General features: G+C 39.0%; 1 protein-coding gene and 1 pseudogene across 1 annotated transcript; both read left to right on the plus strand.

Annotated features, from left to right (window-relative positions):
- Positions 1 to 1,968: 1,968 nt before the first annotated feature.
- On the plus strand, positions 1,969 to 3,330 carry LOC140923957 (uncharacterized). The gene has a single exon (XM_073373971.1). The coding sequence runs from the start codon at positions 1,969 to 1,971 to the stop codon at positions 3,328 to 3,330; it is 1,362 nt and encodes a 453-aa protein (XP_073230072.1).
- A 10,732-nt stretch (positions 3,331 to 14,062) lies between these two features.
- LOC140923958 (TNF receptor-associated factor 3-like) lies at positions 14,063 to 17,827 on the plus strand (annotated as a pseudogene).
- The last annotated feature ends 6,291 nt before the right edge of the window (positions 17,828 to 24,118 follow it).

The following is a 24,118-nucleotide window of genomic DNA, read 5'->3' on the forward strand; positions in this document are numbered from 1 at the left end:
TATATCTGCCCCAATGTATGTAGGTATTCCTTTCCAAGAAAATTATTTCTGTTTGCGGGCTTGATTTTGAGGACTTATTTCACTAAATAAAAGTATTTTACCTGAAAATGCAGGAACCCCAAACTCACAAGTGAGAGTCGTATCGTAAGAGGTAATTCAAGCGACCGCAAAGCTAGGGATAAAACTAACAAAAATCCAGCTTCCCTTCCCTACAAGTTTCATTTAATGCGTGTTCGTGGCTTTTTTATTTGGTGGTTTCAGTGCGATTCAAGCATGTTTTAGCCATACTGTTCTATTTCTTACATTACAAGCCCTTATAATTTATGAAGTTATGCGACAAGGATTGGCATAAGGGCCTGTTTACATGGAGGCGGGGGACCCCAGGTAGTTGAGGTAACCCGCTTAGGTGGGGTAACACACCTGTCCATATAATACCTCATTTTAATGTGATCACGTTTACATGATAGGTGAGGTAACCCGCCACATGTTACCTCACCTGCCTAGGGTCCCCCACCTTCATGTAAACAGGCCCTTATAAGTGAGCTTAGGGTACCTGTTCCATAAACATGTCCCGTGACTAGCGACACAACGTTACTAGTTGCGAAAAAGTTTTCAAGTTATCTGTTAGTCTGAAGTTTTTAATCGTAGAGAAACTGAAATTCAAGGGAAATAAACAAAACGGTTTTGTTCGAGTAGCAAACAAGATGGAAACGCAGTTACTGTAACATACCGTGTGGCACGAAATTTTTGCGGGTTTTAATTTTTGCGATTTTTCCAACGATCCTCATGAATAAGTTCACGCAAAAAAAGTTACCTCAAAGATTTTTCCCGCACAAATTTACTCCAGAGTAAATAGTCTCTAACTACACAAAAATACAGTACTAAGAAGTCGTGTCTGTTCAATTACAAGTTGTCTCTCGTTCAGAAACAAAACGATTACAGGTTTTACATACCGTGTGGCACGAAATGTTTGCGGGAGTTTATTTTTGCAGATTGGCGGTATTTTGTGTTTTGCGGAAACTAATCAGTTTTGCGATTAGGGCAGATTGGTTTTTCTGGCTAGAATTAATTTTTGCGTTTTTCAGAAATTCCCGGACAAATCGTTGATAACATTTTTGTTTTTATTGAGTACGTACGGTGTGCGAACCCTGCCGTGTGACACGAAAGTTTTGCAGAGTTTAATTTTTGCGATTTTTCCAGCGATCCGCATAAACAAGTACGCGCGCAAAAAAAATTACCGCAAACATTTTTCCCTGCCAAAATTACTCCTCAGTAAATATTCTCTAACTTAAATTCGCTACACAAAAAAACTGCAGTACTAAGAATTCGTGTCTGTTCAATTACTGTAAAACTTGTTTCTTTCATTCAGAAACAAAACGGTTACTGGTTTAGGGCACGCAAACCGCTCATTTTTTTTCTAAAATACGGATTTCCATTGCACGTACTCAATAAAAACGAAAATGTTATCAATAATTTGTCCGGGAAATTTCCGAAAAGCGCAAATATTAATTCCTAGCAAGAAAAAACAATCTGTCCTAATCGCAAAAGCTAGCTCCCGCAAAACACAAAAAATCGCCAATCTGCAAATTAAAATTAACTCCCACAAAATTTTCGTGCCACACCGTAGCTGATCGTGAGAATAAGATTCGTTTGTCACATTTTGATGATTTTTCAAATTTATCCCCCATGAATTATTGCTAATTAGTTCTTCAGTCAGTCTGCTGTTTTCTAAACCTTTTCGAAATAAAAAGGTCTAGACAAAAAGCAAAAAAATATGCTATTTGCCTTTGTCTTCCAAAGGAAAATGAATTTTTCACGATTTAGTCTGTCCATTTTGCTTGTAGTGCAAAAAGAGACTCAAACAAAAACATTGAAATTGTTCTTTTAAAGATAGTTTTGAGCATATGCGAACTTAAAATTTGTTCACGGGAAACTCTTGAAAATTTCAAAACATGACTACAAACAAAAATGAAACCAGAAAGAATAAGACAACATTTCGAAGATTTAGGCGTTCAAGACGGAGCAGAAGCCGAGAAGATGAACGCGAGTCATCAGATTCAAAACGATTTTCCTGTGCACTGTGTTATATACAGTTTTATTGGTGGTAAGCCAGATCATTTGTCCGATTTACCCTATGCTGTTCTCGTTGTCTTGATCGTAATCCACGCCACGACTTTCCCTTTTGCCATTGTGTTGAATCTGTTGGTAATGATCGCTGTGAAGACCAAAGCACGCTTGCAGAGCATGTCTAACATAGCATTAGCCTGTTTAGCGTCGACTGACGTGATGGTCGGATTAGTTGTTCAGCCTCTTCTTATTGCTCAGATGGTGAACCTTATCCAAGGGGAGACCACAGCCGGTGCATGCTCAGTACAAAGTGCCACAAGATTTTTCATCACCTTCTTTTGCTTTTCTTCCGCTGTTCACCTCTTCTTAATAACAGTGGATCGGTACATCGCCATCATGCGTCCCTATATTTACATTCAAACCGTCACCAAAACTCGTGTGCTGATTGCCACAGCTCTTGCATGGACCCTGTCTGTAATTGTACACATCGTGTCGCTCATTGACGAGGAACTTTTTAGAACTGTCATTAGTGTTGTCGTAGTTTCACTTGTTGCAATCATTGCTGTCTGCAACATAATAGTTTATCGTGAGGTTCATCGCCATGAAAAGCAAATAGCAGCTCAGCAAGTCGATGTAGCGACCAGAGAAAACTTTTTATCTCAAAAGAGAGCTTTTAAATTAACATTGACGATCATTGCACTTTTAGTTATAAGTTTCTTGCCTGTAATTATGTTTAGAAGGCTCAAGGAGCCCCTGAAAAGGATTGTGAGCTTTGATACATTGAGTTGCATTTTTATGGCTGTTTATAGTTTACCGGCTTTTAACTCTTTTGTTAATCCGTTTATTTACTGTATAAGGTTAAGACAGTTTCGAGTCTCATTCATCGAATTGCTGATGCAGAAAAACCATCACGAAGCTGTAGAATTTGAAGGTAGAATATTTGGAACAAACGTTGTGGTCAGTTTTGAATCCAACCGGAGGGGAAAGAGAGAGCAACAACATACTAACCAGGCCAATGTCATCAGAGAAGTCGAAAAATCCCTAGGTGGGGAGAGAGGGGAACAGCATGCAAACCAGGCCAATGTCATCAGCGACATCGAAACATCCCTGGGTGGGGAGAGAGAGGAACAACACAACAGCAAGGTCAATGTCGTCAGAGACGTCGAGACATTAGTCTTTGGTGGGAAGAGAGAGGTAGAGTTTGCCAAACAGGCCAGTGTTATTGGAGACGTCGAAACATCCCTAGGTGGAGTGAGAAATTAAAGGAACAACACACCAACCAAACCAATGTCATCAGAGACGACGAAAAAGTCAACGTATCAACCTAGCCATATTGCCAAAACTGACAGTAAAAAATGCTTGGGAGACCGAAAAGAGAGGATTTTTACCTCTGGTTCTGCATTATTTGGATAATTTGACCATTAACGATTTGTACAAATTATGTCAAAAAGAAGTCAAAATTTCTGTCGAGTGACAACAATGGCGAGATCTTCACTGTTAATATAGATAATCAAAGTACATCACACCTTGAATAATGTTACCAGGTTCATAGGTTCCTGATATCGCTGATTGTAAAGTAGCCGAACAAAGTCTTCTTTTTATTGTTCTTGCATGATATTTATACCTGTAGCTGGTCTATCATGTGAAATATAAATCGAACAGTTCATGACAATTTTACCTTGGTTTACTCTTACAGCGTGAAGTAAAATAGAAAGACAAGTAGTGACCCAGCTGATACCTGACAGTTCTTGGAAAATATAAATTGCAAGAGCAAATAGTATAAAATTATTACAAACCTGCCTTTTAGGATCAAGTAACTTACGATCCTCTTTAGAAGCGTTTCCTAGGGGGTATAGCCTGGGGAGTACTCCCAATGATGGCCTATACGGGGAGGCTCCGCCCAAAAGGGGTGCCTTTTTTAGCGATCCTCTTCAAAAGCGTTTCCTATGGGTAGAGCCCGAGGAGCACGACCAATGATGGCCTATACGGGGAGGCTTCGCCCGAAAGGGGTGCCTTTTTTAACGATCCTCTTTAGAAGCGTTTCCTAGGGGCAGAGACCGGGGAGTACTCCCAATGTTGCCCTGTACGGTGAGGCTCCGCCCGAAAGGGATGCCTTTTTTAGCGATCCTTTTTAGAAGCGTTTTCTAGGGACAGAGACCGGGGAGTACTCCCAATGATGCCTATAGGGTACTCCCAATGATGCCTATAGGGGGAGGCTCCGCCCGAAAGGGATGCCTTTTTTAGTGATCCCCTTTAGAAGCGCTCCCTAGGGGTAGAGACCGGGGAGTACTCCCAATGATGGCCTATACAGGGAGGCTCCACCCGAAAGGGGTGCCTTTTTTAGCGATCCTCTTTAGAAGCGTTTCCTAGGGGTAGAGCCCGGGGAGTACTCCCAATGATGTTCTATACGGGAAGACTCCACCCGAAAGGGATGCCTTTTTTAGCCTTCAGCCATATAAACGGGTAGGATACTAGTTGAAGAATATGAAAGGGTAGATAAATCTGTCATTTCAGTCTTTAAAAGGACCTAAAGGGCTAAAAGATTCATTTGAAGGCTATCGTCAAGAAAACGTCTTTGTTCAGAGATTTATTCATGAATTAAAAGACGTGTATTTATATATAGCAGTTAAAGGAACGCTTTTTCTATTCCGGTTAGAAGCCCCTGGGATATGCGTCCCTCCGTTTATAAGCCCTCTTAAAACCCCTTACGAAGATGTAAAAGCCCAGAGCTTTTAAGCGGCAGTTTACGGTAATGACGTTAGCCTTTCACTTGACTCAATTGTTTTTGCTCTTTAATTGCGACGTTATTTTCAACATCTTTTTTACAAAAAAAATAACTTCACCAACCAGTTGCAAAAACGGTTTAGTTATGTGACTATGGACAACATTCCAAAATAACTATTGAATTAAAAGTCAAAGTAAATTTAGCACCACTATGTTATCCCAATCATTTGGGGCGCTTTCCATTCAACCCAAAAGTCCGGAAATTTCGGTTGGTTCATCAAATGGAACGGACCATTTCGGTTTGGTCCGACCGGAATATTCGGGACCAGCTTTGAAGGTGGTCCACTGTGACCGGTCTGGTCATTTCGGTCGGTCGGACCGAAATGTCCCTTTCCATTTGCCAAAATTGTTGTCCCCAGTACCGCTTTTTTCTATCCTGCTTACAAGAACAAGTATTTTCCAGTGGAAAGTGAAGTGCTGTGAGTAAAGCATGACATCTCAAATAGTTTGAATCAGTTGCAATTTAAAAGTCCGTGAGAATCAGCGTATTATTTGTCTGAAACCTGTCGATGATATTTAACTAAAGCAATTTATCAATTAAGCTGAAATGAACACAACAAAGCCTGGCTGATTACAAATTGGCCAAATCACCGAATTTATTTACCGTACAGTTCTAGGAATTGCTTCGAATCGTTCGAATATTCTGAGAAACGTATCGCTTCAATTCACAAGAATTTTTTACCTTCACTTGCATTCACAGGCTTTCTGTACGAAATAGGATTCCTCCGCCTTTAGTTTTCCACCGTCCCTTTTCGTCAGTCGAGTGTTCTTTGTATAGGTAATAGCATGATTTGTAGTGATATTTGGCATAAATACCACGAGTGATATTTCAAAATTGTTATACATAATTTCACGAGCCGTTAGACGAGTGAAATTTGCGACAATTTTGAAATGTCACGAGTGGTATTTATGCCAAATATCACGGACAAATCATGCTATTATTTGTTTATACTACTACTCGCAAAAGGGCTGTAATTTTCACATGTAGGTATTTCAAATTAAGCTGAAATACCACTGCCCTGAGCCAATCAAATTGCAGAAATTTCTCATGTAGTAGTATAAAGGATATAAACAGTATTTACTTTTCTCTTTAAGAGCGTAACTTACCGTAACTATGAGTGTGCTGCGAAGCCACAATAACAAAACGCGCGGTGGCTTGGGTCGGGTCTGTGAAACCGGAATGTACGCCGTTCCATTGAGCACGTGAAGTTCCCGAAATTTCAAACCGGAATTTTTGTTAAATGGAAAGCGCCCCTGATTTCTCCTGATATGAGGTTAGCCGTTTGCTGTGCTGAAATAGCACCTGTTTTGATGGATCGTTTGCCAGGTTTTTATTTTCAATTTGAAGTTTTCCATAAATGTTGATGATCTCTTTAAAGAGATTTTCCTGCGTAACTGAATTCTCTCTTCTTTAATTTTCCTCTCTCCGTATATGAATTAATAAGTTTCACGTCTATTTTCCGTTTTGTCGTACACAATATGTGAGAGATCTCATGTCAAGTAACAGAACTACTTTTTTCTGGCTTTGAACAACTCTTTAGTACTTTTAATTTAGTTGACTTCTTACAGAATTTAGTGCTTCTAAGTATTTTGGTATATCTGCCTGTTCTAAGCATTACTTTCGACGGAAAAAGAGTTCAAATGGTTCGATAATTTGCAGACTTCTATTAGCCTATAAGCTACTAAAAAAAACATTTCACCCGAAAATACAGCAAACTTAAACTCAGGAGTGAGAATCGTATCGTAAAAGGTAATCTTAGCGATCGCCAAGCTAGGAATAAAACTATTAAGGATTCAGCTTTCCTTGCCTCCAAGTTTCATTTAATGCCAGGTCTTGGCTTTTTTGGTGGTACCAGAGCGATTCCTACAGTGATACGTTGAGGTCATGATATATTACGAGCTCTTATAACTTATGACCATATGCAACAACCATTGTCACTACTCACTTTATTGGCTGCAACTTCAAATCACGTGCAAGTCAGGTTGGATTGCACAAGCAAAAAAAAAAGATACCGCGTCAGCAAAGAAGAGAAAAGTAAGCTTACAGCGTAGAGGAGGACGAAGACTCAAGGCTGTGCTCTAGATCTAACGGCGCAAGACTTGGCCTCGGGCGACTGAACATATTGTCTAGGTGGCCCAGCCGGGCGACTTGCTGGTGTTGGTTTCTTGATTCTGTTGATTTACAGTCAAAAAGCTAAGAATGTCTAGAATTTATTACTTGCGAAATCGTAGCTCGCTCGTGGCAAGGCATTACGTATCACGTACTAAAAATAAATACGCAAAAGTTAACCGAATCCACAAAAGCTCATTTGTCCTTAAAATTTCACCGATAATATAGGAAGAAAATACTTCCGTTCTGCGCTTAAACGACGACTTTACAACAAGATGATCTATTCAAAATAGTTTTGGGTCGGCCCGGGTGTGTGTGTGTGGGGGGGGGAGGGGGGGGGGCACTTCCTCATAAGAGGCTAATGGGGATGTGCCGCTGGATGGGGTGGCATTTTCACGACTGGATTAACTATAATGGGGTTGCATTTTCAAAAGAGTTACTAGAATGGGGTCGCACATTTTCGGATTTTTCGGGTAACAGAGTTGTTCATATTTACGGTTAGCAAACGTACATGATATTTGTACTGTAGGTGAAAAGTAACGTGTTCTTCATTCAATTTATTAAAAAATGGGTCAATTCACTTTTTGATGACCTATTTAAAGGATTGATAAGATAGATACACGAATAGAAAGTGAGTAAGCTGGGATCACAAAAATTACATATTTGCCCAAATGTGACTAATATGGGGTCTACAATTGACCACAGAATAGACTATAATGGGGTAGGGGCTCTGAGAGGCCAGCGGCACATACCTAGCAAAAATTAACCCAAGTAACCCCCCGGGGGCGCCGCGGTTTCGTTGAAATCATAAGAGTTTTCTTGGAAAGCTCCACGGGATCTTAGTCAATCTTAATAGGCGAATTTTCTTTTCAACCTAAATCAAAATGATTAGTAAAACGAATAGTGCCCTTATTTTTGAGCCCCAATTTTTTTTTCATAAAAAATACACAAACAGACCAGAATCTTACTTTTCCATTTAAAAAACATGAAATATTCGGAGGCGATGCCCATGTTTCTCATATAGCGCGAAAACCTACTTTCATATGACAACATGCGAGTATTTTTTTCCGCACACTCAGGAGGTCAAAGGGATGTGATTTTTCATGAAAAAAATATTCACAAAATTCTGCTTGACTTGTTAAGAAAATAATTTGTTTAATTTTTAACAAATAACTAACAGCTTACTGATTTATTAATTTGAACGACCAACTTGAAGGCCCTGGCACCCCAGCTGAAATGATCTTTAGGCCTTGGCACCCCAGCTAAAATGCTTGGGTAACCCGAAGGGCTTCTTGAAATTTTCTCTAGAGCACAGCCTTGCAGCCTTGTAGTTATTGGAAGTATGATACATTACATGCTAATTGTTGATTGTGGAAGTGCATTTTTTGAGGACATTAGTAAAGGAATGCAAATTTTAGTGAGCTAACCCATACTCCTAACATATATGGTGGAAATACTGATGTAACTTTTGTTTTGAGTAGCAAAGGAACCCTTGTGTGTAACTCATCTTCTAGTGTATTAGTCCTTAACAGAACATCTCCGTCTCTCCTGCACACATTTGCTGCATTCACTACTCAACTTGCCATTGCCATTCAACATACCGGTAATTCTTTCTTACAACAACACATCCCGCGTAAACGCCTTCGGGCGTCTTCTTGTTAGGTGGCTTTCTCGATAGATGGCAGTTCTGTGAAATATCATGAAATAATTAAGAGCTTTTTTCTGAGAAAATCGAGAATCGCAAGACACTCGTCAAGAAATCGAATTTTTTATTATTTTGCCCAAACTCCTCTTTTAGTGACCTAATTTAAGGAAAAATAGTTTTGGGTCACTTTCAAACGATTCATTTTAAAGGAGAAATTAGAAAAAGTTTGAAAAATCGATTTTACGCCCATTTTTCGCACAAAAAACGGCAGCATGCAACGGCAACTTCGAGATAAGAGTGAACGCATAAGAAACGTTCCCTGATATTGAAACTTCAGCGAATTATAATTTCATTCTTACTCTTTAAATTTCTAAAAGAAAATTTGAAAAACAATGTTTTATATTTTTATAATCGACAAGTCTAAAGAGGTCATATTTGTGACGTTGGACATGCTAGAAAATGAGGGCTAACTTTGACTATTATGAAAGGCATCTGGTATATGCCGCTTAATCATAAAATCGATATAAAATGGTAGCTTGGCTATCGTACTAAATTACTGGAAAGTTTTAGCTCTGGAAATCAAATACCATCCCGACACCGAAGCAAGCGGTGAGAGCTATTGAATAGGGAAAATTTATGCAAATTAGAAGGCTTGCGGACGTTTGCCAAACCAAACCAAAAGTTTTATTTGAAAGTATCACTCACCATCACTTGTAAAACGCTTACAGCGAGGAAGGTTATTTCCAACTTTAGTTGCGTCGTTTTGAGTCACAAAAGCCAAACAACAAACGTACGTTTGTTCCGAGCAACTGGGTCCGAGCAATCCGGTCGTGGATTAAAATAAAGTCATAACACGTCACTTCGGTACTTTAGAAGCAAGAGTTACAAGAGTTTACTGCATTCAGGAGACAGAAAGTCAACGCTATAGTTTACTTTGGTTTTGCTTGTTTCGCTCTAATTCTAACATGACTCCGAGGCTTTAGGGTCAAAACTGCAAATTTTTCGTAACTCCATTGTCTGGAAATTCGCAGGAGAAACTTGAGTACGAAGAAAACAAAACCAAATCTAAAAAAATGACCAGAAAGCCTCGAGGTCACGTTAGAATTTTAATATATCGAACGTGGGCTATTATGAAACCTGCTATAACAATCGAAGTACGCGGAAACGAGTGATTGGGAAATGGCAGATTCTTTCTAATACCCCAAAAAATCCCTACTTAAATCAAGCTTCCCAAACTGAAAAATACCTGCTAAAATTTTCCTACCCCCAAAACTCCCGAAATCGAAAATTTCAAACCCCAAAAGATCCTTCGATCATCCCTTTCACTCGAAATCCGGAGTACCCACCCCCCGCCTGGGCACAGAAAGCTACTCATGTCTTCCAGTAGACCCACTCCTCTTGAAGTGCGGTACGAAGTAGGAGAGCGGGAAAAAAATAAGGAGGATGAGAGGGCTGTCCCCACCCCCCCCCCCCGCCCAACCACACCCCCTCGCTGTTTTTTTTTGTCTGCTCACATCTCTTTCCCCACGAAAAAAAAATACACTTGTTTCACAGCCTGTCAATACCTAGTAGGTGTCTATAAAAGAAATCGACTACAGTACGGGAGCCAATTTTTTTGCGCTTTTCACGACATCACTGCGAGGCGGACTTGGAGCGCGAGACACTCGCAATGCATGGAGAACAAGTTCTGCAGGCTGTAAAAGAAACTGAAATATCAAATAAAGCAAGCCTGTTTCTATTTCTATTTCGATGAGTCTATTTCTTGTCGAAAGCAAACGTGAAAAATCGTACTAAAATTCGTGACAGTATGCCAACGTGACTTAAGCGTGTGACCGCTTTCCGGTCACACGCCAAAGGTCATGCGATATTATCTGCTGACGAACGATTGAAGTGATGAAAGGTTTTCAAAATCGAAGTCACTAGTTTGCGGTGAATTTTCATCCCTTTTTGTCTCCTGAATGAAGTTAACTCTTGTAACTCTTGCTTCTAAAGTACCGCAGTGACGTGTTGTGACCTTATTTTGATCCACGGCCGGATTGCTTGGACGCAGTTGCTGAACAAACGTACGTTTGTCCTTTGGCTTAAAAGTATGGATTTTGTGACTCAAAACGACGCAACTGAAGTTGGAAATAACCTTCCTGGCTATAAAAACGTGTTTCAAGCGATGGTGAGTAATCCTTTCATGTAAAACTTTACTTTTGGTTTGGCAACCGTCCGCAAGCCGTCTAATTTGCATAAATTTTCCCCATTCAATAGCTCTCACCGCTTGCTTTGGTGTCTCATTATGTTATTTGATTTCCAGGGCTAAAACTTTCCAGTAATTTGATACAATAGCCAAGCTACCATTTTATATCGATTTTATGATCAAGCGGCATATAGCAGATACCTTTTATAATAGTCAAAGTTAGCCCTCATTTTCAAGCATGTCCAACGTCACAAATATGACCTCTTTAGACTTGTCGATTATTAAAATTTAAAACGTTCTTTTTTGAAATTTTCTTTTAGGAATTTAAAAAGTAAGAACGAAAAAATAATTGGCTGAAGTTTCAATATCAGGGAATGCTTCTTACGCGTTCACTCTTCTCTCGAAGTTGCCGTTGCATGCTGCCGTGTTTTGTGCGAAAAATAGGCGTAAAATCGATTTTTCAAACTTTTTCTAATTTCTCCTTTAAAATGAATCGTTTGAATACAAAACTATTTTTCCTTAAGTTAGGTCGCTAAACGGGATGTTTTGGCTAAAGAATAAAAAATTCGATTTTTTGACGAGTGTCTTGCGATTCTCGATTTTCTCAGAAAATGGCTCTTAAGTCACGTTGGCATGTGTTGAATATTACTGGCAATGTACGAGATAGAAAGATCCACCTTACCTTACTTTATTTATTCAATGATGTTAAATTTTTAAACATTCGATAAATTCCATCCCCCAGAACGGCGTTTGTTAAAAAGATGGAAAAAACACATGAAAGCATTATGCTGCAACTTTTAAGGTCAGTTTATTTTCGTTATAGTGAATCTACTTTTAATGCAAATTTTTCAAGCACTCATGCTCGATCATCTTCTTTTAAAAGAAGATGATCGAACATGAGTGCTTGAAAAATTTGCATTAAAAGTAGACTCACTAAACGAAAATAAACTGACCTCAAAAGTTGCAGCATAATGCTTTCATGTGTTTTTTCCATCTTTTTAACAAACGCCCTTCTGGGGGATGGAATTTATCGGATGTTTAAAAATTTAACATCATTGAATAAATAAAGTAAGGTAAGGTGGATCTTTCCATCTCGTACATTGCCAGTAATATTCAAAACAAGACACGGCTAACTGCTTTTTTAAGGGGCTTCGATAAAACCAGGAACATGGAACATGCCGGAACATTCCGGAACATGAAAAAATAAAAATGATTTTCAGGAAAAAAAATATAATAAAATAATAATAATAAAATAATTTTTGTAAAAATTAATAATAACGTAAAATAACAAAAAAAAAACGAAAAATAATGAAATAATCAAGAAAAAAAACTGGTATCCTCTCTGAGTATGAGAAAACAATATTTTTTCGCAACAAATTAAAATTTGTTGGGCGAGTGAGGGTTCATGCAAATGACAGTAATGAGTGAAGGCTTGCTTCTAAATTCAAAATATATATTAAAATGGGTCGCGAGGAGGGGGGTTTTCAAGCTTTCCTCACACAGCCACCTCTTGTAATTGTTTGCCATAAGTTAATCATTTCGGGTTAACCATTTACGGTTCTGCAATGGTCTGAAATGTTGGTGCAGTATTTCATGTCAAGCCAAGTCGGTAAGTAGCTCATTTCAAGCCGACATATAGTCTCCTTATATATATTAACCGACATTTGCTTACTTGGGGTGCTTTGCTTCACTTGAGGTTGACATGAATTACTTACAGACTAGGCGGCTCTATGAACTTAAGAAGAGTATACGGGCTCCTGTCTTTGGATTTTAGTGGACAATACTCACATTCGTAGTAGTTTCTATACTGTTTACAGTCAGCATGATATTTCAGACGTCTCCTCGAGTCGCAGAGGAGTTTGCGGGGAGACGGCTAAAATTCAGGCTAACTGATAACAGTTAGAAACTATCGCTGCGCTACCACTGCCACTGCAACGTGAATCTTTAATTTAATTATCCAAGTCCAAGTGACGAGCCCCTAAGCTCTTCTTACGGTCGCAAAGCCGTAAATAGATAACCGTTAAACCGTATGGCAAACATTTACAAGAGGTGGCTGTGTGAGAAAAGCTTAACTTGAAAACCCCCTCCTCGCGACCCATTTTAAAATATTTTGAATTTAGAAGCAAGCCTTCACTCATTACTGTCATTTGAATGGACCCTCCGCTCGCCCAAAAAATTCATTGCGACAAAATATTGTTTTTTCATACTCGGAGATGATACCAGTTTCTTTTTCTTTCTTTCATTGTTTGTTTCTTTATTTTTCGTTTTTATGTTATGTTATGTTATTTATTTTGTTATTATAATTTTTTGCAAAAATTTTTTTCTATCTATTGTTTTTTTTATTATTTATTATTATTATTATTATTATTATTATTATTATTATTATTATTATTATTATTATTATTTAATTAATTAATTATTTTTTCATAAAAAAAATATATTTTAATTTTTTCATGTACCGGGATGTTCCGGAATGTTCCGGGATGTTCCATGTTCCTGGTTTTATCGACGCCCTTTTTTAACATGGCCATGGTCTCAACTGGTCTCAAAGCCTCAAGCCATTTTCCTTTTTTTTATCAGTTTTCATCATTGATGCAACGCGGGGCTGTGTTACAGCTGTATAGTTCATTTTGTTAATATTGCCAATTACACCGTGCTCTATTCGCTATGGAACTTATCTTTAGCAAAGAAAATTACTTGCAAACTTTCTCAAACTTTGTAGACAAAAAGAATATAAACTCTTGAGAAACTGATAGGATAACGAGTATTCAAAAAACCATTTACTACATGATCCGTTTGCACCTCGTTCTAATGTTTTGCGAATATATTTTCATGTTTTTTCTCAATTTGGAGGCAGTCCCGACTGATTGAATTTTGGTCAAATTTCGACATATTTCGTGACACAGTCCCTTTAATGCCGTGAAGTACGGGAAAACCCCCCAACGATTACATCAAAGTTTTTTCCGGAAGCGTACAAATAGCTTTTCTCCACAACCTTCCAGTCTTAGCTGAGTGATTTAACAAGTTGGTTGTCGTTTGTTTTATCTTCTCTTTTGTAATGATTTACGCAACAGTTTATGTTTTTTATACTGTGATTGCTAAATACTATGCAGCAGAAATTGAGACGCATTGCGCAATGCTACTTTCACGTGATATGAGTAGGTGCACGAGTTCATGTACTGTCGTCACGTAATGTTAATCCTATAAAAACAGAAACATCGTGTACAAAATTCATTCTTAAGAAAAACTTCAATCTGAGTAAACGTTAACGATGAGCCTGTCTCTTATGTGCCATTTTGTCGATGAAAGACTTACGTGTCCCTTCTGCAAGGATATTTTTAATGAACCTTGGCAAACCTATTGCGGACATCGATTTTGTAAAAACTGTCTGGAAGTGCTCTTAAGGTAAGCGCTCTTTTTCCTTCTAACATTTTCCTTAAAACGAACTTACCGGTAGGTTCCAAGGTTTGCTGTTTTAGGCATTTTGTGAACACTTGTAATGCAGTCTCTTATACCGTACTTTGCAGACTTGATGTTCCCAAATGCCCGTTGGACGGGGAAGAAATTCTGCGAGATCAGTACTTTCGGGACAGATGCTGCGAGAGAGAAGTTCACAATCTTCAATGTTTCTGTCGATATAGAAAGAGGGGCTGCAATTGGAAAGGAGAATTGGGATACTTAAAGGTATGATTAAAGCAATCACTAGTACGACGTTGACGCATGTTTAATAAAGTTTCACAGTGTTTCGACAATGGAGTCAGATCGGGAACAAAATCGATACTCAGATTTCGACACAGATCACGGTACTCAGTGACGAACCTTTTTTACGGAGGTCACACAAAGTTGTAATTTTAAATGCTTCTTAATTTCATAAAAAGCAAAAAGCCTTCATTAAAAAGGTTTGTAAAAATTGGCCTTAAATTCCGGAAATATGACCGCCCACGTTTCAAGAAGTTCTTTTTTTCCAACTGACAAGAGCAACAAAAAGAATACAAAGCAATGATCATGCATTTTTCAATGCCTAAGGCCTGGTTTCTCATTTTTTTTGTTTTGCGATGCGCGTGACGTGGTGCTGTATAGACCGGCCGGTGCTCCGACCATAGAAATTTTGAAAACTGCCAAAACAGCCACCCACTAGCTTTCTTGAGGCCCACCACGCTGCAAACGACGGGAGTGACGCAGGCCAAGTCATTCTTCACATTTTTTCTCACATGTGAATAACTGCTCATCCGTTCCGCGTCGCGTCCTGAACGGGGCAGACACCTAAGCTTTCGCTATTGTTCTCGATTTTTCTTACTTACAAGCTGACTTTTGTCATTTTTGCAGAAACATGAAGATATTTGTCAGTATGGCCACGAGCAGTGCCACGCATGTGGAGAGTCAGTGGAGAGAAGGAGTCTTGAACAACACAGAACACAGGACTGTATGAACAGAGCCGTGGCCTGTACATACTGTGGTGGGAAGGTTCTCCACAGCAACATGGAGGTAAGAAATACATGAGCTTCACCTTTATATACACCCTACTGAAAAAAAGTATTTGGGCCTCATAAACAGTGCATAAAATATCTCAATTTTTCGTTGAAGGCGAGCAAAAGGGCCATTTTATTTCCCAAGTTTCGATATTTCTAAAATTGGTGGCGGCTCCTTTGAATCCCGCCATAAAGTCTGTCTATAATTGAGTTAGGCGCAATCACGTGCCATTATTGAATAAATGATACAGTCTGGAGTTAAGTATACTGATTCCCGGATACTGATTGGAAATGTGAAATACGTACCATAGATAAATAGAGGATATTACACGGTGGCGAGAAGATATGAATTAATTTTATGTTCTCGTGGCAAGAACAATATCTCACTCGTTCGCTTCGCTCATTCGTGAGATATTGTTCTTGCCACGAGAACATAAAATTCATATCTTCGAGCCAACGTGTAATGTTCTTTTTATTATATGGAGAAACCAATTCAACGAAAGCGAAAGGCGGGAATCGTGACGTCATTGAACGATACGACACTCACAAAGGTGACATACGGAAAATACGCCACTCGGGTCCCGGATGAAGTGGCGTATGGAATCTACGAGTGGTTTAGTTCCCAGTAAAACACTCTCCTCCATATAATAAATGGGCTTATAGTCATAGCGCAATAAGCTCCATAACTGGACTTTAGCCAATCCGTCATTGCAATGCACTTTTAATCATCACGGCTCTGTTCCTTTCAGAATCATCGAGAAGTCTGTCTTAAATTTCCCATCGAATGCAAACTGAAATGTGGTCAAGACAACATACCGCGTGACATGATGGAGGAACACGTGACTACACTGTGCCCTAAGGCGGAACATTCATGCCCTTTCAATTGTCAAGGTTGCCATTATAGAGTAAGTATTATTTACGGTTTGTCTTTTAGAGCAAGCATAATGAGGCCGAGAAAACTGCTTTGAATTACTGTTTTCTATCGTAGCATTTTGCTCTAGTTAAAGTTACAAAAAGCTTACTTAATCTAAAAAGCGGTTTCCCAATGCTCCCTCTTCTTTGTAATGTCGTGCTTATTCCCTCTCAGTCATTAAATATAGCCTTTGATGCAAACAGTGTGGTTAATTTTGTGGACGGGCTGTGCTTCTAAGAAACCCTAGTCCTAGCGATTAGTTAGGTTGTGTTGGTAGCTATATAGGGTAAGACACTGTTAGTAGGAAATGGCCCTTGTAAAGGGAGGGATGAATATGAGCTTCTGTCGGCCATAACCTCCGTAATCTCGTCCATCACAGATATAATAATAATCGGGTGTAAAAGTTGCCCCAAGTCACAAATACAAGACTCTCCCAAGGTCCATCGGGGGTTACACTTGTTACTTTTGCGTTAGTTGATCTCGCGCTTACTCGGTTCCTATATCCTTATCTTTCTTTTTCTTTTATTATTTCTTTGTTGGAATATGCACAAAGACTAAATTTGAATTATGTTACTTTAACGAAGGGAACAAAAGAAAACCTTGACCAGCACGTCAAGGATAGCATGGCCAACCATCTGGAAATGATGAACCATTCCATATGTGAGTACACCCTCAAACAGAAAGAATTGGAGGAACAAGTTTCCGGTCTGATTAACGAGAAAAGCATTCTAGAGCGTCAGCTTCAAAACCAAACCGAAGAACTTGTTGCTGCAAGAATCAACATACAAACACACCAAACCAAACTATCAAGGATAGAAAAATCGATAAGAGAATCAACAAAAAGACTTCGAGAAACTCTATCATGATCTAAGCTTGATCTAGAAGCACTCAAACGCGCCGGAGAAAATGAACCTGTTGTTTCGTCTCAAATGGAGGGGATTCTTCACTCTGTAAGAGAACATGAAAGAAAAGTGCAATGCTTACAAAGCGAGTTGGAGACTTTAAGAGGTTCTCCAGTAGCCGAAATGACTTCGGGGTCCAGAGCCTGTCTCGCTCCTCCCATCTTTCCTGCGAGCGGGCCTTGGACAGAACTGAGCACCAACTAGCGTTACATGAAATTCAGCTATCTGAACAGGATCTTCAGCTTAGAATGCTGGAGGCTACTTCTTACGATGGGGTTTTCCTTTGGAGAATCGACCATTTTAGCCGAAGATTTCAAGAAGCTGTTTCTGGTAAAACGCCATCTATTTATAGCCCTCCTTTCTACTTTGGACGATTTGGATACAAAGTGAGCGCTCGTCTCTACCCTAATGGTGATGGGATGCGTAAAGGATCGCACATGTCAATATTTTTTGTTATCATGAGAGGTGAATACGACGCTTTGTTACCCTGGCCTTTCAGTCAAAAAGTTTTCTTTAAACTTATTGACCAGGACAGAGTCCAAGACGCTTGTGATTGGTTTCGTTCCGCTGCTAACAATTCAAGATTGAAAAGGCCAAAGTCAGATATGAACATAGCATCCGGTTGTCCAACTTTCATTTCCCACGCTGGACGTCGAGAAGGTGGATACATCAGGGAAGATACCATGTACGTTAGAGTGGCAGTTGACATGATTAATCACAGTGTTGAGGGCAATTTCACGGCTTCCAAATGAGGTGCATTCTAGTGAGCTGTCATTTTGAACCACAGTATGTTTGAAAGTGGAACTGATTAATGTGAACTGGATAATTCTTTTTCGTATAGTTAAGGGAAATTTTTATGTAAAATGGCTATAGGGTGAAACGTTAAAAAACAATGAACATGAATATATTTGAATGTTCCGGTAATTATTACTTTATGCAATGACTTAATAAACGTAAAAAATCTCAGAAGAAAAAAGCATCCCGCCTTTACATTGTTTGTCATGAAAACCAGGAACAATGTTTTTTGTTGTGATGAGAAGAAACCTTACTACCCAGCACAGTAATTTTCAAGGAGTTATAATAACTGCTTTAGTGGGGTTAATTTAACTCCTTACAGTGGAGTTATTTTTAGGAGGAATTGTTTTAACTCCAAAAATGAGTTTAAAGAAATCTTTTTCAGGAGTAAAAATCACCCCAGATAATAACCCCCCAAAAGGAGTTATCCTGTACCTAAAATTTTAACTCCACTTTCAGAGTTAAAGTAGCTCCAAAAAGAGTAAAAACAACCCATGTAAGGAGTAAAAATAACCCCATTTTTGGCCTTTTTTTATCACAGAGTGGGAGTTAAGAGAACGCTTTTTCAGGGGTAAAAATGATCCCAAATAATAGATTATTTAATAAAAACGTTGTAACTGACTCAAATTATTCTTCAGTAGCGTCAGAATGCTGCTTATAATATCATATTTTGATGCTAGGAATTTTGATGTATTTTCATTCTTGCGATTTTGAAAACTAACCCCGTTTTCTCTAATATTGGTTACTAAAACCTACATATTTTGACAAATTTTAATCTATAGTCAATCACTGGTGAAACTTTTATAGCTATCAGACAAGGAAAAGTTTGGGGAATCCACTGAGCTGGAATCCGGAATTCAGTACTCGGAATCCGGAATCCACAGCGTGGAATCCAGAATCCAAGACTATCATGGATTCCCTTACATGGGGCGAATTGAGGATTGATCTTTTTATGGCACACTGTCACAGTTACGTGTTGTAGTTATTTAAAGTAAGTCAGTCAATAAGCTAAAGTCTATTACTAATTTTCTTCTTCTCCTTTTCAATTTCTTTTTGATTTGCTGGGAGATTTAATTTTTCGCTCAGCTTCGAACGAAGCATCTGGTCCACAATATGTGTCAGCTTCTTTTGAGTCATTTATGAGTTCGCGACACGATGGAGGCTAAAAATAAACTTTGTGTAATTGTTACGGTGTCTCTTATTGAGTATACTAACAGATCCGTTAGATCTGAGATTGGTGTTCAGTTTATAAGCGTCAGCGAAACATGAATTCCCGATATATATATATATATATATATATATATATATATATATATATATATATATATATATATATATATATATATATATATATATAGTAAAATCTAACTAGTGATCTATTATCAATGCTGCGTTCTGATTGGCTGAGCTACTACTAGGCTAATATGTTATAGCCCACTAGTAGCGAAAAGCGCCGGCTTTTTGGCGGCAAAACGGGATTAAAGTCTAGCTTCAAGTACCTAAAAATTTTTTATTCTCGATATTTTTAACAACTACGTTGGATTTTACTCAGAAAAGAATTATTCCTCTCGCCCTCATGGTCTCTGAGTAGCCTACGAAAACATCCGTTTCTCCTTGCTCTTCGCCGCTGTGGACGTTTCGCGTGAAATGTCCACAGCGGCGAAGAGCGAGGAGAAACGGATGTTTTCGCAGACTATACTTGTAGGTCTCTGAGTCAATAGCCCATTTGGCCTTCGGCCTCATGTGCTATTGACTCACAGCCCATTCGGGCTCGAGGAATAATTGTTAAATATATCTAGCCGAATTTTTAAAAACATACCTCAAAACGGGCCAGAATATTCGCACAGTAACCTGGCGATATCCAGGTTTCTGGTAACTGCGGTGAGAAAAAACATAAGGGGCTTGCTGTCCAGCTGGGTCTCATTGTCAAGCTCAGTTCCTGAGCTAACTCACCATAGGTTGGGAAGGGGCCTCCATGTCAATCCCTAGAGGGGAAGGGTGCTGCAAAAGCGTGGTACTGTCCGTTAGTCTTGCTCTGGGAGAGCCAGTGCACCCGTCATGTCTGCCTTTAGTTTGTCATGTCAAATTCTTTTAATGTTTGAGGCCCATTGGCTAACGAAAGCAATCCCCTCAAGCACGTGCTAGGCTGGGGGGTGGGAGGAATTCAAGAGTTCGCATGATCCAAAAATTCCCCTTTTACACAGAACACTGACTTAAGGATGTCAAGTTTTATGCTATTACCAAGATTCATCTTTTTTTTACGTAAATTCTCTTAAAGTCGTGATTCTTTGCAGCTTTTATGCAAATTAGGCTTTGGGTGATGCTTTAACATGCTTGTCAATGAGGTCATTGTGTAGTGATTTATTTATACTTAGAAGACAGTGTATTTACAGCAGTAAAAAGGAATCCACCGTTCTAAACTAGGTATGTGAAAGGGGTACCATTTGTGAAAAGAAGATATACGAAAATTTTCTGTCAAAAATGGTATATAACAAATAAGGGGATGGACCCCGGAGAACAGAGTGGGTTAAAATTACTCTGAGAATATCTTGGGACATGGACAGAAAGAGAAAGGTTGGTCATTTGAAAACTTAAGTTATAGCGGCAAAGGAAGAAAAAAATCTAAAAGATGTCAAGAAATTAAAAGGATGGTGGGAACCGAGCAAAAAAGAAGAGCACGCCCCTTCAGCTGCAACCTATTCGGGGCAAACTCTTTAGCAGTCTCTCCTGGACACACGTACGTACACTTGTCAAAAAGGAATTGCATGTGGGGAAGTCCGTACGAATTGCTCCTTTGTCCTCTTCCTCCGCTTTCCAAGTCTCCTTCGCAGTCGTTTTTGGGATGTCACACAACGCTCTCCCAGTAACGTTTTGGCTGGGGCCGTCGTGGTCCTGTAATAGAGAGCTTAAGCAACGACGCAGCGACGGCTACGAAAACGTCACTTAAAAAGTGAATTCGCGCTGCCTCAAACTTTATGGCGCTTAGTCCATCTGGTTTAATTCGTCAAATGTTGGCAAATGTTTTTGGAGTTGAATTCTTAAAAGTTGTATCAAAGTTCAGGAAAAGAAAAAGAAAATTGTTGTTTTGTGTTCCCGTCCTCGACAAAACGAGAACTAATTACATACGCATTTTCACGTCGTAGTCGTGCAACGACGGCAAAGGAATGTACAAAAAACCGCCATACGCGTGCAAGGTTGTTATTTTGCCAATTTAAACCTATTGGTTTATTGCCGTTCTCGTTGCCCTCGCCGTCTTCGTTGCTTAAGCTCCAATGCGACAAAGACGGCCGCGGCCTTGCCAACACCGGCCGTTGCGCGACATCCCGAAACGGCTTCGAAGAAGCCTACTTCCTTCCTCTAACAAGAAAGTCTGCTACACACCCGTTTGCTTTTTGCGTCGTCACGCAACGCTCGCGTTGCTTGACGACAGAAAGAACGGCTATGTAGCACACTACGAACAAGAAAGAGGGACTAATTTATGGGACAGTTAATACAATGGCAAGAAAAACGGCGTAAGATAGGGGCTTCTTTGAACAAGACGTCTTTAAAACGGCACGAAATGGATTAATAATGTAATCAAGTACGCTTTTCACTGAGTTCTTTAAAGTTAACACTATGTTACTTTTAATTTCTGTACCGGCGAAATCATGCTGTATAATAGCAGTTTGAGATATTTTTTTTGCTTCTTCTGTTAGTGCAGACGTGTTCATTTTTCAAAGTTAAGAGCTGTCGGGCGCGGAAAGTACTTGGATGGGTAACCGAGTGGAATCTTCTTTACCAGTGTTGATATTTTAACGATTTATGGATTCTTTTTATCTTAACTTTACAATTTATTAATATAATACAGAAAAGGCATAACATGTTTTCAAACAATACAAATATCAGAAATGCAAACGGCTTTTGTTTATGGGTATATGTTATAAGAGAGTCTCAATGGGGTTAACCGATAGTCGTAAAACGGCCAAAAATTTAGTCGATAGCCGTAAAAATTGAAAAATTTTAACCGTTAGCCGTAAATAGGGCAAAAAACAGTTAACCGTAAAAGAAATTGTTCCCTAGATCTGCTACTTTTAAGGGAGGTACTAAACTCACTTGTGGTTGCGTTTTTTATTTCCCGGCTAGTGTGACTCCCAATACGCACGTTAGGCGAAGCGACCTAGGCTCCGGATCCATTTGCGCCACTCTCTCGGGAAACTAATTTTTTCCATAGTGAAAGTGTGGCTTCTTACTGGGGATTAATATTTGCGATTTTCAGGAGGTCATGCCCTCGAAACACTAGTGAAACAACACGCGGAGACGTCACTGTTTGTAAAACACGTTCCCGATAAACAGCATTTCCTTGTTTTTCTCTGACGCTACGGTAGACATTGTCATGCCTTGTCCCTCTACGGTGTCTTCCCATGCACGTTATCTTGATCAAGGCATTTCGGTGACGAACTCATTCGGACCACGTGACCCGAAACACATTAGCCGCGCGGAATAATGAGGCCTACGGACAAGGCAACGGCAGACAGTCGTTCCGTTCAGTCCTTCGCTATCATTAAAAACACTGAACACGGGAATTTTGTTATTGGCCGTTTTCACGCTAGAGCTAGAAAAGGATTGTCCGTCGGAGATTAGCCTGTGTATAGCTGCGCCCTCCCTACAGACACCCCTTCTCCGATTTTTTCTGAGGGGAGGGGGCCGCTGTAGAGAGGCTATCTGGAACGGATAATCCCGTCTTAAAACTGTCCGTCAAAATTGACGTCAAGCGGATTGTTCATTCAAAATTAAAACTATTCCATTTTCAGATTAAGAAGTATTACCTATCTGACGCGAATCATCAAACGGATAACCCTTCTCACACAAATAATCCGTCTCTAGTGTGAAAACGGCCATTTCTGTTATAATGAATGTCACGCCCCGGCCTTGAGTTGGGCGTTTGCGTGTCTGCTTGTGCTTTTTCACAAAGATTATTTTTAAATTGACTATTGACATTTCTATGTGTAAAATAATATTAGAAGTGGAATACTTTTTAAAAAGTATGATCTATCAAATGTTAAAATTTTTCAAAAGAATAGCTTGTTTCATCCCGAGATGATCCGAAGACCTTTATTTTGATTTAAAGATACAAAAAATACAAGTTAATTAATATTTAACTTTTTGAAACAAAAGAAGTTAATTTTTAACTTTTTTGTTAACCGTAACTGAAGAAAATTAACCGATAGCCGTAAAAGAGCCAAAATTTTAGCCGATAACCGTAAAAGCCACCACCCCATTAAGACCCTCTTATAAGGAATCGGCGAATCGGTGATGAGTCTGGACGACGGCCTTGTTAATAAGTAGAGAAGCATTTATATGCATATATGCCTGATAAGTACCATAAAGTATTTTTCGAATCATTCAACTTTAAGAAAGGCAGGCGCTTGAAAAAAGAAAAAGGAAAATAATAATGATTCAACCTCATTACACCGTTGAGGCGTTGCTTCGTTTAAAACAACAACTGAATCAGAGAGATAAGTATTCTGGTATGAACACTGACCACGATTTTACATTTTCAATCTACGAATCCCCATTCCCCGTTCCCCATTCCTCGTATTAGCAACATCCATTTGACATACCGCACATGTAGGAGTGGCTTTGCAAATAAAACATCTTTCAGTTGACTCAGTACCGTCTTCTCCGCTCTTTTACTGCAAAGTTAATCGCAAAAACGTTTTACTTTTTTTTCGTTTGGCTATGCAATATCCTAAAGTAGCGATTAAATTAAACGGCAAAGTAAATATCTGCAACAATATATTATCCCAAAATTTTGTTTTATAACAAGCTGGGTTTGCTATGCTGAAATAGCACCTGTTCTGGTTGATCATTTCCCAAAAGGTTTTCGTTTTCAAATGACGTGCGCCTTTTTAAAGAAATTTGCTTCCTAACTCAATTGTTTCTTGGTTTTAATTTCTCCATCTTTATGCATTAATAAGTGTCATGTCTATTTTTGTTATATCGTGCACGATATATATGAAATATTTGTATAAAGATACAGAACTACTTTTTTCAGACGTCGAAACATATTCAATTTTATGGTACTTTTAACTTAATTCTCTTCTAAAGAAGTCACTTCCAAGTATTTTGAAATATCTGTCCACTTCTAGACGTTGCATTGAAAGAAACTGAATTCGAATGGGTTTATTTTGAGGACTTATTTTACTATTCGCTAGCTTATTAAAAAATATTCCGCTTGTAAACACAGGAACAAAAAAGTCCCGAATGAA

This window comes from Porites lutea, chromosome 14 (genome assembly GCF_958299795.1).
Source record: "Porites lutea chromosome 14, jaPorLute2.1, whole genome shotgun sequence".
NCBI lineage: Eukaryota > Metazoa > Cnidaria > Anthozoa > Scleractinia > Poritidae > Porites > Porites lutea.

Coding starts and splice junctions, on each gene's coding strand:
- LOC140923957 (XM_073373971.1), top strand. CDS start 1,969: ATGAAACCAGAAAGAATAAGACAACATTTCGAAGATTTAGGCGTTCAA.